At 48.7% G+C, this 14,312-nt stretch overlaps 1 protein-coding gene across 1 annotated transcript in view; it reads left to right on the top strand.

The window, feature by feature from the left end:
• Positions 1–9,739: 9,739 nt before the first annotated feature.
• The window catches only part of LOC310783807 (death-associated protein kinase 3-like), a gene marked incomplete at its 3' end in the record, with an annotated part of 65,077 nt that continues 60,504 nt past the window's right edge, over positions 9,740–14,312 (top strand). Inside the window, exon 1 of the mRNA XM_083644707.1 lies at positions 9,740–9,871. Within this exon, the coding sequence (XP_083500833.1) occupies positions 9,810–9,871 (62 nt within the window). The 5' untranslated portion in view covers positions 9,740–9,809. The remainder of the gene's footprint in view (positions 9,872–14,312) is intronic.

Consider the following 14,312-nt stretch of genomic DNA (forward strand, 5'->3'; position numbering starts at 1 on the left):
TTGTCGAGTTAAAACTGTCTATAAAGAAATTACTGAAATAAATAAAATCCAATGGGAAGTGCTTGTATGGGTACATGACTGTTATTTTCCTGCATACAGTAGGCTGTTTATCAACTATTGCCAACAATGGCTAGCCTGGCTAGAGCTAACCCTGTCTGGTTTACCCACTGTTTTAATGGAATGCGGTCAACTTGAGTTGTGGGAACTCTGATTCAAGCCAGTAGTCAAAAGCAGGTTTTAAACGCAATATGCGTTGTTTTATTCAACCAACAAAAGAAAGTTCATCCCTTCTCGGGGAAATCCGGGAAATATAACTCATTCGGCCAGGGTTAGCCTGCGGCTCCGTATGGGTGTTCTCCCCACCACGTAGCCCGGCCTCAGTTCCTCGCTTTTAATTGCTCCAATATCTTGCCTGGGAATGAGAGGAGAGAGTCTGGGTCAGGTAACAGCAATATCATCACATGCGAATGTTTAGGGAGAGGATCGGGAAATGTACTTACCGCCCGACAGCAAGGAGCTTCCTTCTGGAGGAGAACCGGCCACACAGTGAGGTTCAGAGCGGTGTCTGGTTTTCTATGGCCCTTAATTGGGGGATCCGCTCCAGCCGTGCGCTCTGCTCCTAAGCGTGCCCGGCTGTCAGCGGTCCCACTGATTCAACATGAAATTGGGGAAGTACCTGTTGTCGATGACGCGGCCTAGACACCGTTTCTGTCGGGAATCCCCGGCTCTGACGTCACTGTGGTGGCTGGTTGTCCTCCCGCTCTCACCTGTCAAGCAGTATGTTACCGAGACTCCACACATCCTCCCCCTAAGCTCGCTGCCTGTGCGGGGAGCTTCTTTTTCTTCTGCTTCATCCCGTCGTGACATGGCATCTGCGTGTGGTATCTCCCTCCCTGGTCTGTGTTCCACTTTGAATTTATAGTTTTGCAACTCTAAGAACCACCGCGTTACCCTTTCATTTTTTATCTTTGTTCGTTGCCATCCATTTGAGGGGGGCGTGGTCCGTTATGAGGGTAAACACCCGGCCCCAGAGGTAATAGCGGAGATAGTGAATGGCCCATTTCACCGCCAGGCATTCTTTTTCCACCGTTGAATAGTTTCTTTCGTGCTTCAACAACTTCCTGCTTATGAAGGTCACTGGGTGTTCATCTCCATCTATTACCTGTGCCAGTACTGCTCCTATTCCTGTCCCGGAGGCGTCCGTGTGGAGGAGGAATGGCTTTGTGAAGTCTGGGGCTATTAATACCGGCTCTCGGCATAATGCCTCCTTTAGAGCCTCGAAGGCGGCGTTGGTTTCATCTGTCCATCTGACATGGTGTGGCCGCTTCTGTTGCGTTAAGTCGTATAACGGTGCTGCTATGGTGGCGAAATTTTTTACGAACTTTAAATAGTATGCAATCAGCCCCAGGAATGACTTCACTTGTTTCTTCGTTACGGGTCGTGGCCAATTCCTTATTTTCTCCACTTTCGTGATTTGTGGTTTTACGCACCCCCGGCCTATGGTGTATCCCAAGTAATTTGTTTCCGTCCAGGCCAACCGACACTTCTTGGCGTTGGCGGTGAGTCCGGCTCGGCGGAGGGCTCCCAGGACCGCTTCCAGCTGTTCCATGTGGTCTTCCCAGTTGCTGCTGTGTATGACGATATCATCCAAATAGGCTGCGGCATACTCTCTATGTGGCCGGAGGACCCTGTCCATCAGCCTCTGAAAGGTGGCGGGTGCGCCGTGTACCCCAAAGGGGAGGACGCGGTACTGAAACAGGCCATCGGGTGTTGCGAATGCGGTCTTTGGTTTCGCCCGTCTGGTTAGGGGAACCTGCCAATACCCCTTGGTGAGGTCCAGTGTGCTGACGAATCGAGCTGGTCCCAGCCGCTCAATGAGCTCGTCCACCCTTGGCATCGGGTATGCATCAAACGTGGATATCTCATTCACTTTTCTAAAGTCATTACAGAATCTAAGTGTCCCGTCTGGCTTTGGTACAATTACAATCGGGCTGGACCAGGGGCTGTGGGATTCCTCTATCACTCCTAATTCAAGCATTTTCTTTACCTCTTCTCGGATCGCTTCCCGTCGGGCCTCGGGGATGCGGTAGGGCCGTTGTCGTACCACTTTTCCTGGCGTCGTTTCTATGTCGTGTTGTATGGCGTTTGTCCGGCCAGGCAGGTCGGAGAAAACGTCCCGGCTCCGTCCTAGGAGCTCCTTTACATCTTGGAGTTGTTCGGGTCCCAACTCCTGTCCGATGTCCACTGGGACCGTCGTCGGAGCCCGGTGTGGGGCGCTGTTGAGGAGGGCTAGGGGAGCGGGTCTCTCGGCTTCATGCCACGGCTTCAAAATGTTTATGTGGTAGAGCTGTAGTCCTTTTCTCCGTCCCGGCTGACAGACTCGGTAGTTCACGGGCCCGACCTTCTCGACTACTTCAAACGGCCCCTGCCATTTGGCCAGGAATTTGCAGTCATGGCTGGGCACTAATACAAGGACCTTCTCCCCGACCTGGAACTGCCTGGGGTTGGTTCCTCTATTATAGGTGCGGGTCTGGGCGGCTTGTGCCTCCTCCATGTGCCGTCGTACCAGCGGCCATACCTTTTTAGCTCTTTCTTGTAGCCTCTCTACATGTTCGATGACATTCCGTAGTGGGGAGGGCTGGCTTTCCCACGCCTCCTTTGCCAAGTCGAGTAGACCCCGGGGGTTTCGGCCGTAGAGCAGTTCAAACAGGGAGTATCCAGTGGATGCCTGTGGCACTTCTCGTATGGCAAACAGCACATAGGGAATGAGTTGGTCCCAATCTTTCCCGTCCACATCGATCAGTTTCTTCAGCATCTTTTTCAGGGTTTGGTTAAATCTCTCGACTAGGCCATCTGTCTGGGGGTGATAAACAGAAGTTCTTATGCGTTTTATTTTCAGCCATTTGTACAAGTCTGTCATTACTCTGGACATGAAGCATGAGCCTTGGTCGGTGAGCACCTGCTCTGCGATTCCCACCCGGCTAAACAGCATGAACAGTTCTTTAGCGACATTTTTGGCCGTAGCGGTGCGTAACGGTATTGCTTCAGGGTAACGAGTAGCATAATCCACTATTACCAATATGTAGCGGTGTCCTCTGCTTGACTTCGGGAGCGGCCCCACGATGTCCATGGCGAGACGGGAAAACGGGACCTCGATGATGGGTAGAGGGATCAGGGGGTTCCTGTACAGTGGCCGGGGAGCAGTTTTCTGGCACTCACCACAACATCGACAGAAATCCTCAATCGCTTTTTTTATGCCTGGCCAATAGAACCGGCGTAGCACTCGGTTATATGTTTTTTGAACCCCTAGATGTGCTCCCAACTGATGAGTGTGGGCCAAATATAACACTCTGGACACATAGGTTTTAGGCACTAATAATTGTTCCATGACTTCCCCCCCCGGAGTTTTGGTGGATCTATACAACAACCCCTGTTTCACAATAAATTGTGGGAATGTTTGCCTCACCCCGGAACAGCGCTTCCCATCAATGGCTGCGACGGCTCGACGGCTGGCTTCCAGATTCGGGTCCGCCCATTGGGCCGAGGCGAACTCTCCGTGGGCCGGGGGTTCGGGTCCGTCCGGGAGAGGAAACTCCGCGAATGGGTCCTCCTCGAGCGGCGGCGTCTCATATTCAGCGGGCCCGGCGGGACCTTCTTCGGCGGCCGATGTGTCGGACTGCGGTCCTTCGGATCCCGGCCTGAAGGCTGGGCAGGCAACGTTGTGCCGGGCCATCCGTTTTCCCCGGGGTTTGTCCCGTCGGGGCTTCTCCGGGCGCCGACCGGAATGCCAGTATCGGAGGAATAGGGGGCAATCAGTGCCTATCAGGAGCGGGACCGGGAGATTGGGCACCACGCCTGCGGCGACTCTGGCCTCGCCTTTTGGGGTTTGGACCCGTATATAGCTGACCGCATAGCTTTTTACGTCCCCGTGGACGCATCTCACGGGCATGGTTTCTGTCGAGAGCTCCCCCGCGAGGTCGGCCCGGACGAGGGTCACCACGCTTCCGGAGTCGAGGAGGGCATGGGTGTCGGTGCGCCCCACCCGGACCGGTAGGGTCGCCTGCTGGACGGGGTAGCCTCCGGTGTGGAGGGAGGGTCGGGGTTCGTCACCTGCTGCGGAGGGCATGGACACATCTCTGTCGGGGCAGGACCAGGACATGTGGTCTTCTTGTCCGCAGACGTAGCACCGCCTTAGCTGTCGACTCCCTCGGTCTGCCGTGTTGCGCGGCTCTCTCTGGGCCGTGGGCCGGGCCGGTGGCGGTCGGCGGTGGCTGTCCCGGCTGGGTCTGTCTGGGGGGGCTGTCTTGCGAAGTGGCTCACTCAGGGTGGATCGCATCATGTCAGTGCTGACTTGGTGATTTTCCAGCAAGGCTACCAAGGCGTTCAGGGAGGAGGGGCTCACCTGTGCAGCGTATTTCCTGGCGTCGGGCGGCAAGGAGCGGATGCACCGGTCAATTACGAGTCGTTCTATCCACGGGGGATCTCCCGTGGAGGTGAGCCAGCTCTGTGTGAGCCTCAGTAGATCAGCTACCTGGGAGCGGGGCGGCTGGTCCTGTGTGTATCGCCAGCCATGATACCGTTGAGCACGAGCGGGGAGGCTGTAGCCGTAGCTGGCGAGGATGGCGGTGCGTAGTTTCACGAAATCCCTTGCCTCTCCCATGGACAGGTCCCGACAGACCCTCTGCGCCTGGCCCGTGAGGAAAGGCGCAATGATGCCTCCCCAGTGTGCGGCAGGCCATCCCTCTCGTACCGCCGTTCTCTCGAATAGCTCCAAGTAGGCTTCGATATCATCGTCTGGGCTTTGCTTTGTTAGGACATCTCCGGGGGCCCTTGCAGTCGAGTCGTCTTTCTCTATTTTTTTTATTAGTTCTTTTACTGCCTGCTGCAGTTCAGTTTGGCTTTGGATCAGCGTCACCAGAGCCTGGGCCTGCTCCATGGTGCGTGAGGAGTTTAGCGTTGAATCAGAGTGCCTGCATTCTCCACCACTTGTGGGAACTCTGATTCAAGCCAGTAGTCAAAAGCAGGTTTTAAACGCAATATGCGTTGTTTTATTCAACCAACAAAAGAAAGTTCATCCCTTCTCGGGGAAATCCGGGAAATATAACTCATTCGGCCAGGGTTAGCCTGCGGCTCCGTATGGGTGTTCTCCCCACCACGTAGCCCGGCCTCAGTTCCTCGCTTTTAATTGCTCCAATATCTTGCCTGGGAATGAGAGGAGAGAGTCTGGGTCAGGTAACAGCAATATCATCACATGCGAATGTTTAGGGAGAGGATCGGGAAATGTACTTACCGCCCGACAGCAAGGAGCTTCCTTCTGGAGGAGAACCGGCCACACAGTGAGGTTCAGAGCGGTGTCTGGTTTTCTATGGCCCTTAATTGGGGGATCCGCTCCAGCCGTGCGCTCTGCTCCTAAGCGTGCCCGGCTGTCAGCGGTCCCACTGATTCAACATGAAATTGGGGAAGTACCTGTTGTCGATGACGCGGCCTAGACACCGTTTCTGTCGGGAATCCCCGGCTCTGACGTCACTGTGGTGGCTGGTTGTCCTCCCGCTCTCACCTGTCAAGCAGTATGTTACCGAGACTCCACAGAGTGTGATGTCACATCACTCAACTGGGATATCCCTAGTTCCCAATACAAAAGGGATGACCCTTATGATCAGATGCAAACCCAAAAACCTCCATCTCCACAATGTGTGTTGTGTTGTCAGTGTGATATTGACAATAATCAGAATCCGCTTTATTGGCCAAGTAAAAGGAATTTGACTCTGGTTTGCGTTGCTCTCAAAGTACTTTTACACACAGAAAAAGGTCTGCTTAAAGTTAAAACAAGGCACGCGTACATTTAAACATTTACAACATTTAGCATTTACTATATACAATAAGTGTGGTGTAAAGTCTATTTTAAATGTTTATATGAAAGAATATATGTACAGAATATGTATAAGTAAACCATAGACAAAGGCTTATATTATATTTCCAGATATTGCAGATTATTTACTGTTCAATGTGAAGGAGGCTTTGAGTCAGCCATCATAATGATCACCAATAGGAAACCTATACTTATAATACCTATAGGAAACTTCAATAATGGTTTGTGATAGCACTTCCAAATCATTGCTTGAAATGATTTCTAATTTTCTGTCTTGAAGCTATAGAGGTAGTGGGATAGTCTATTCAATTTAACATGACTTCTGATGCAATATATCGCCTCTTTAAAGTTTTCCTACGAGCACCAGTTTTGAGATGTACAAGTGCAGATTTGCAGCATTAACTGATGTTGCACTGTAGCAACATTGTGATCCAAGATGGTAAAGATAGTGAAGCATTGTGAAGACTGATGCTAGACATCTCTAGTGTTGGAGTACTCCAGAGCGACCAAGACCACATTTTGATGGTCTCGTCTCTGACTCACCCTCCCTCGGTCTTGGTCTTGACTTGGTCTCAGACAAACTGGACTCTGGATTTGATTTCAAGATCAGTCAAGACCACAAGGCCCATTCTGAGCCAGGAAAAACCCTGTTTTCCATTGTGTGAAATTATTTTCTACTGCAGACCAACAGGTTTACATTTCAAATACATGTTTTCTCTCTCTCTCTCTCTCTCTCTATCTCTCTCTCTCTCTCTATCTCTCTCTCTCTCTATCTCTCTCTCTCTCTCTCTCTCCCTCTCTCTCTCTCTCTCTCTCTCTATCTCTCTCTCTCCCTCTCTCTCTCTCTCTCTCTCTCTATCTCTCTCTCTCCCTCTCTCTCTCTCTCTCTCTCTCTCTCTCTCTCTCTCAACATAACCACTAGACTAATGCTTCTGCGTTCTCCCACATACAGATCATATAGCCTACTGTATTATTATACAGGTTATTATTGACAGTTTGGAGGAGTCATAATTTAGCAGCAGTAAGGTTCATTCTGCTCACTGTGTTGAGCCTTTCCAAAGGTCTGTGATATGGAATTGCAGCAGATCAAAGGAGCCTTCAGTCACTGAGGATATACTACAGCCTTTTGTATTTGACTACAATTCATAAATAATGATTTCTTTCATTCTTAGCAGAGCAATGGTGTAAAGGCTAAGAGCCATATCATTAGAGTCATGCTCTTGAAAATGAGCTCGCATTGGTCTGGCCTTGGTCTTGGTCTTGGTCTCCGTCTTGACCCCTGGGGTTAACATTATTATACGGCACCGTAGTGTCCTAATGTGATCCTAGTGACCTAATATTATTAGGTCAAAGATGCATAAACCTTGAACTGTCTAAAAAGGCTAAAATAATCTTTACAAAAAGGAAAGAAAGGTGTAAATGGTGGGGTTCAGGGGGGCCGTACTTGACAGTGTCTAGGTTCCCCAAAACACTATTCTTGTTACTTGTCACTATAACACATTTCTGCTTTTGGTTCTGGGTTCAAATGTAACACCCAGCAGGGGACAGGTCAAGTTTAAAGTGGGGTACAGAAGGAGGATGTGCACGTTTTGTACCAGCACTCGCATAGGCAGCAGTAGTCTGTTGTCTTTTTCATGTAATTAACTCCTTAAATATTTGTTTATTATTATTATTATTATTATTATTATTATTATTATTATTATTATTATTATTATTATTATTATTATTATTATTATTTTTTTTTTTTTTTTTTTTTTTTTTTTGTATGTATATTTTTTACACTCTCCATCACCATCATCTAAAAGAGAAAGGTGAGCTGTCACCACAGAAAAGGGAAAGCTCTGCCGCCCCCTTGTGACCGAAACAGTCTCTGGTAATTCACCCTCTTTCCAAAAGACGGACACCAATGCTGCATTCATTTCACATGGAAAACATGGTAGATACAAGGTTAGAAAATAAAATGTATCTGAAACTTCACTTGGTAAACTACATGGGCATGCGGAATTCGCGGATCTTCTCAGAGACTTCGGAAATAGCATTCCTAATGGCATATATTCATTTTAAAATAAATAAATAAAACGACAGATTTGCATCACATATACCGTAATTGGTATTTCGTGAAGGTAGGCTACAACTCTTACTACAATATCATGGCAGGACACATTATTTGACTTGCTTGCTGGATTGCGCTTGGCATTGCAATATGTAAAAACATGAACTCACATGTATCATCACTAAAATATTTGTGTTAAATCTGATCATGAACAATCAACGTCTAACTGGAAGTTTTCTACGGTCTTCTTTTGGCAGCTTCAAGCACTTCCAAGTCGTTTTTGCTTTTCACCCAACTTCTCGTTCCGACGGTTTTTATTCCGAGAGGTACGTGAACGCAGCACCAGTCCAGACTGGGGTTACATTGTTAACGTTAGATTTCTCCCGTCGTTCACGGTGCAGCAACATTTTGTCTCTTCCGTGATCCTAAAACCTGGCCGGCTCCCACGCGCCTCCAAAACGCGTGAAATCTCCGATCTACGTGGCAGCAGGACGGTAAGATACTTTACACATTAACCCACCACATTTTCTTACAGTTTCCAGACAAAATGCCACTCGCGATATAATTCAGAATGGTGAATGTAGCCAAGCCAAGCGTTATTTATCAGACTGCACGGGAACACGGGCGAGTCAGCTTTGAGCCTAACGTTAATTTACGCTCAGTGCAAATTGGTTTTTGAACGTTAATATTCGGGGTGTGACTCTTTTTTTATGACATGGCTTAATTGGCGAAACACCTGCTCGAGTCCTCCTCCCAAGTCTTTATTATAGGAGAGTTTATTATAGGAGAGTTTTCTTCGGAACTGTGTGTCGGTTGGGATCTATCGTTTTCTTTGCTGGACTAAAGGAGGAGGAGGAGTAGGTGCCAAATACCGTGTTTCCCTTGGCTACAACACCAAGCTTCTCACGGGAGGTTGTTATTATTGCATTCCTAACTAGCCAGTGACGACTACACAGTTATGGTTATATTACTATAGGTTGTTATCAAACTGGAAACCAGTATTAAGCCTGGAGTAGTGAAAGGAATGTGAGGTAGTAGTAGTAGAGAAACGGGGGGAAATGAATACTGTGAGTCGTGACGTCGCCCTGCCTGGACTGAGGTGCGGGTTCACTGCCCAGTTTGGTTTCCTTCTTTTGTTGACTGAACTCTCTCCCACCACCGACCTCGATCGTCATGCCAGCTCAACTCAGGCACGTCTAGTGGCGCAGGCAGCAATAGCGACACATTCCATAATTGTGCATTTTGTGATAAAAGCACATCGTTTGTTGGTACACACCATTTGATATGGAGGCATCATGACTCTGATCTAAGTCGATCTTCGTGTAAAAAAAAAAAAAAAATGTATGGTGAGGAATTATGTGGAACTTTAGGATTCCACATAGACGTTCCCTTCTTCTATCTCACAATTCAAGACTCAAAATAAGTGATTGCCATAACTGCCCAAACCTTTGAATTGTGATATAGAAGGAAGCTTCTGAGCCATTCTGAAGTTCCAAATTTGAATTCCTCATCATCAAAAATGTGTGATTTGACACCAAGATCATCCTTATCAGACTAGTCTACATAACTTTATTGCAGTTACTATTTCCGGAGGCCGCCAGTCTGTGGCTGCAAAAATGCTTTTATGCTTTTATCACAAAATGCACAATTGTCATGGAATTTTGAGCTAAGCTGCCCACTAGACTAGTCACATCGTTGAGCTCTCCTTCTAGCCTAATTGCTTTCTTTATCTGTCATTTGTTGTTCAGAAGCCCAGCTATGAGTCGGCTTGGCCTGTGTCAGCCCGTGGTGCAGAGCAGAGGAGGCTGCTAGGAGGGATGGTGCTGCTGTGACCAGCTGTGTTTGGGAGGACTAGGAGAGCAGGAAGCGCCTGCCAGGCTCCACAACATGACTGTTTTCAACCAGGAAAATGTGGAGCAATTTTATGAAATCGGAGACGAGCTGGGCAGGTGAGTTTTTTACTGATCATATCTCACCTGTCAGAAAGACGTTTTCTGAATCCGTCTAAACTTCCTCTGTGTCAGTGCTTCTCAACCTTTTTCATATCAAATACCACCCGGCCGTCCCCCAACACATTTAGAGGCACAGACCACCATGTAATGACTTATTGTCTCTGACTTGGACGTAAATCTGCCAATATCTTATTGTTAGATATGATTTTCTCTAGAATTCCTGTATTTGCAGGGAGAGAGACAACAGTGAAGCTATGATAATTAAAAAAAACTTAATTCTCTGTGTTCAATAGAATAATGCTGAAGTTTAATAATTTGCGTGTGACCCCCTGGAACACCCTCAAGGACCCCTAAATGGTCCCCGGACCCCACGTTGAGAACCACTGCCCATTGTAATGGTGGAGGTGTGAGAGAATCCCATCGGGGCACATACCACAACTACTCCAGACTAAATCTAGACGTCCCTCATGAATTATTCAGTGTTTCACTCATCTGTTATTTCCATTAAGTGTTCACATGATGTGTTTCCACTTTCCATGCAAATGATGCGCTGCATGCTAGTATGCTGTGTGTACAACAGTGGCTCTCAACCTTTTCCATAGCAAGGACCCCAAGTTACAATCCAAATATTTGTCTCTCGGACCCAAATCTGATCATATATTTAGGGTTTATATGGTTTTGTCCAGAATTCCAAGGCTATCGTTATTGTAGGTAAAGAGATAACAGTGAAATTATGATCAAAATAGTCATTCTTCTACATTGCCTAATTGTGTTAACTCCAAGGCACTGGTGGAGGTGCGTCAGGCAGCAATGCCCGGCAGGTAGACCATCAACCTGTATCATGATAATTGTAAATGAAATAATCGTTAACAATTTATACGTTTTCTGGGGACCCCTTGGAACCCCCCCCTCAAGGACCCCCGGTGGGTCCCCCTGGACCGCACGTTGAGAACCACTGGTGTACAAACAATACTCTTCACACCTGCCTTTGGGTGCATTAGAACTACCTGTGCATACAGCTGGCTTTTATCCATGCATCGATCTACACACATGCACACACAAGTGACACTAATGCATACACACAATCATACAAGCACACGTGTGCCTACACACACACGCACTACACACACACACACACACACACACACGTACACACTACACACACACACTCTGAAGTGGTTTGCAGATCTCACCTCCCCCCACAGATGAGAGCGTGTGTGATAGGTGCTGTGATGAATGTGGTCCGTAGTGCATCACTGTCAGTGATGGAGAGGTTCACCTTGCTTATTGGCTTATTGTAGCCGCTCTCCCCGGAGATTTACTGGGGCGCCGCAGACGCCGTCACACCGGCCATCGTTCTGCATCTTCACCCTGGCAGAGGATTCAAACGTTTGGCCTGGCTCAGCCTCATCCTGTGCACGTTTGGGTGTGACGGGGTCAAAGAAGGTGAAAGGAAACAGTGTATGAATGAATGTGGACTCAGTTTGTGTCATTCATTCAGCGATATGAGCACATACTATATATACTGTGGACCACAGAGAGATGAAAACAGGCAGGGTTCCCATAGGTCCTTGAAATCCTTGAAATTGTAAGAATTTTCTTGGGGGGGGGGGGGGGGAAATCAAGGCATTGAAAGTTTTTTGAAAATAGGCATAAATAGACACGGGTCGTTGAAAGTGCTTGCATTTATATATTGTGTGTACGAATAGAAATGGAAGTTATTTTGATATTTTGTTTTACTTGACGTGTACACACAACACAGTTGAGAAGTGTTATTCACACATTCAAACATATCTCTTTTTAATTGTCTGTGAGCTTCTGTAACGCACCTGCTATTTCTCATTATAAAAATTCTCAGTGTTGTTACTGTAATTAACCTTGATCTGTGTCTCAAACTACGCGGTGTTGTTGGGTCCTTGAAGTTGAGGGAATTGGGCCTGGGAAGAATTTGAAGAATCCTTGAATTTGACGTTGAAAGAGATGTGGGGGAACCCTGAGCAATTTGTTCTGGAGAGGAAAACGCTGCTTGCATGACGAGGCAGCGTGAGAAGATGAAAAGACAGGATATGCCTTGGTATGCTGCTCTCCCGACTGTTTGGTGAACATGACACCAGATTGTGTCATCCATTGTGGCAGCGTCAGGACGAACTGGTGGCTTTCTTCTCGTCAGTTCGGTCGATTGTTGCGTAGATCAACACCTACCTTACGTAACGGCCATGACAGGAATAACACGGGGGAAGGCCGCGTGTGGAAACGCATTGCAACAGGAGAACACTATTCCTCAGATGACTGTCAGAAACATGGACATTGATCTGCATGTGCTTCTGGTTATCAAAGGGACACATGTACTCCATTTCGGTCATAAACAACCAATTGTGCGGCGTTCTCCCGGGACCGTCTGGCTATACGGTTTCTCATTCTAGCGCTCACCTTCCTGCGCTGTGGGAGAGAAGTGAAGTCGCTGCTGTAGCGGCTTCATTCTCTCCTGCTTTGGTAATGGAGACGATGGGGCGCTTTGTCTAATGGCATTGAATTACTGGCTGCATGTAAAGAGACAGCTATGTGAGGGTGATGGTCTCACCTGGCTGCAGGTAAAGAGACGTCTATGTGAGGGTGATGGTCTCACCTGGCTGCAGGTAAAGAGACGTCTATGTGAGGGTGATGGTCTCACCTGGCTGCAGGTAAAGAGACGTCTATGTGAGGGTGATGGTCTCACCTGGCTGCAGGTAAAGAGACAGCTATGTGAGGGTGATGGTCTCCCCTGGCTGCAGGTAAAGAGACGTCTATGTGAGGGTGATGGTCTCACCTGGCTGCAGGTAAAGAGACATCTATGTGAGGGTGATGGTCTCCCCTGGCTGCAGGTAAAGAGACGTCTATGTGAGGGTGATGGTCTCACCTGGCTGCAGGTAAAGAGACAGCTATGTGAGGGTGATGGTCTCCCCTGGCTGCAGGTAAAGAGACGTCTATGTGAGGGTGATGGTCTCCCCTGGCTGCAGGTAAAGAGACAGCTATGTGAGGGTGATGGTCTCCCCTGGCTGCAGGTAAAGAGACGTCTATGTGAGGGTGATGGTCTCCCCTGGCTGCAGGTAAAGAGACAGCTATGTGAGGGTGATGGTCTCACCTGGCTGCAGGTAAAGAGACAGCTATGTGAGGGTGATGGTCTCCCCTGGCTGCAGGTAAAGAGACAGCTATGTGAGGGTGATGGTCTCACCTGGCTGCAGGTAAAGAGACAGCTATGTGAGGGTGATGGTCTCACCTGGCTGCAGGTAAAGAGACAGCTATGTGAGGGTGATGGTCTCACCTGGCTGCAGGTAAAGAGACGTCTATGTGAGGGTGATGGTCTCACCTGGCTGCAGGTAAAGAGACAGCTATGTGAGGGTGATGGTCTCACCTGGCTGCAGGTAAAGAGACGTCTATGTGAGGGTGATGGTCTCACCTGGCTGCAGGTAAAGAGACAGCTATGTGAGGGTGATGGTCTCACCTGGCTGCAGGTAAAGAGACAGCTATGTGAGGGTGATGGTCTCACCTGGCTGCAGGTAAAGAGACGTCTATGTGAGGGTGATGGTCTCACCTGGCTGCAGGTAAAGAGACAGTTATGTGAGGGTGATGGTCTCACCTGGCTGCAGGTAAAGAGACGTCTATGTGAGGGTGATGGTCTCACCTGGCTGCAGGTAAAGAGACGTCTATGTGAGGGTGATGGTCTCACCTGGCTGCAGGTAAAGAGACAGCTATGTGAGGGTGATGGTCTCACCTGGCTGCAGGTAAAGAGACGTCTATGTGAGGGTGATGGTCTCCCCTGGCTGCAGGTAAAGAGACGTCTATGTGAGGGTGATGGTCTCACCTGGCTGCAGGTAAAGAGACAGCTATGTGAGGGTGATGGTCTCACCTGGCTGCAGGTAAAGAGACGTCTATGTGAGGGTGATGGTCTCACCTGGCTGCAGGTAAAGAGACGTCTATGTGAGGGTGATGGTCTCACCTGGCTGCAGGTAAAGAGACAGCTATGTGAGGGTGATGGTCTCACCTGGCTGCAGGTAAAGAGACAGTTATGTGAGGGTGATGGTCTCACCTGGCTGCAGGTAAAGAGACAGTTATGTGAGGGTGATGGTCTCACCTGGCTGCAGGTAAAGAGACAGCTATGTGAGGGTGATGGTCTCACCTGGCTGCAGGTAAAGAGACGTCTATGTGAGGGTGATGGTCTCACCTGGCTGCAGGTAAAGAGACATCTATGTGAGGGTGATGGTCTCACCTGGCTGCAGGTAAAGAGACGTCTATGTGAGGGTGATGGTCTCACCTGGCTGCAGGTAAAGAGACAGCTATGTGAGGGTGATGGTCTCACCTGGCTGCAGGTAAAGAGACGTCTATGTGAGGGTGATGGTCTCACCTGGCTGCAGGTAAAGAGACGTCTATGTGAGGGTGATGGTCTCACCTGGCTGCAGGT

The sequence above is a fragment of the Poromitra crassiceps genome (assembly GCF_964638095.1).
Source record: "Poromitra crassiceps genome assembly, chromosome: 10".
Classification (NCBI taxonomy): Eukaryota; Metazoa; Chordata; class Actinopteri; order Beryciformes; family Melamphaidae; genus Poromitra; species Poromitra crassiceps.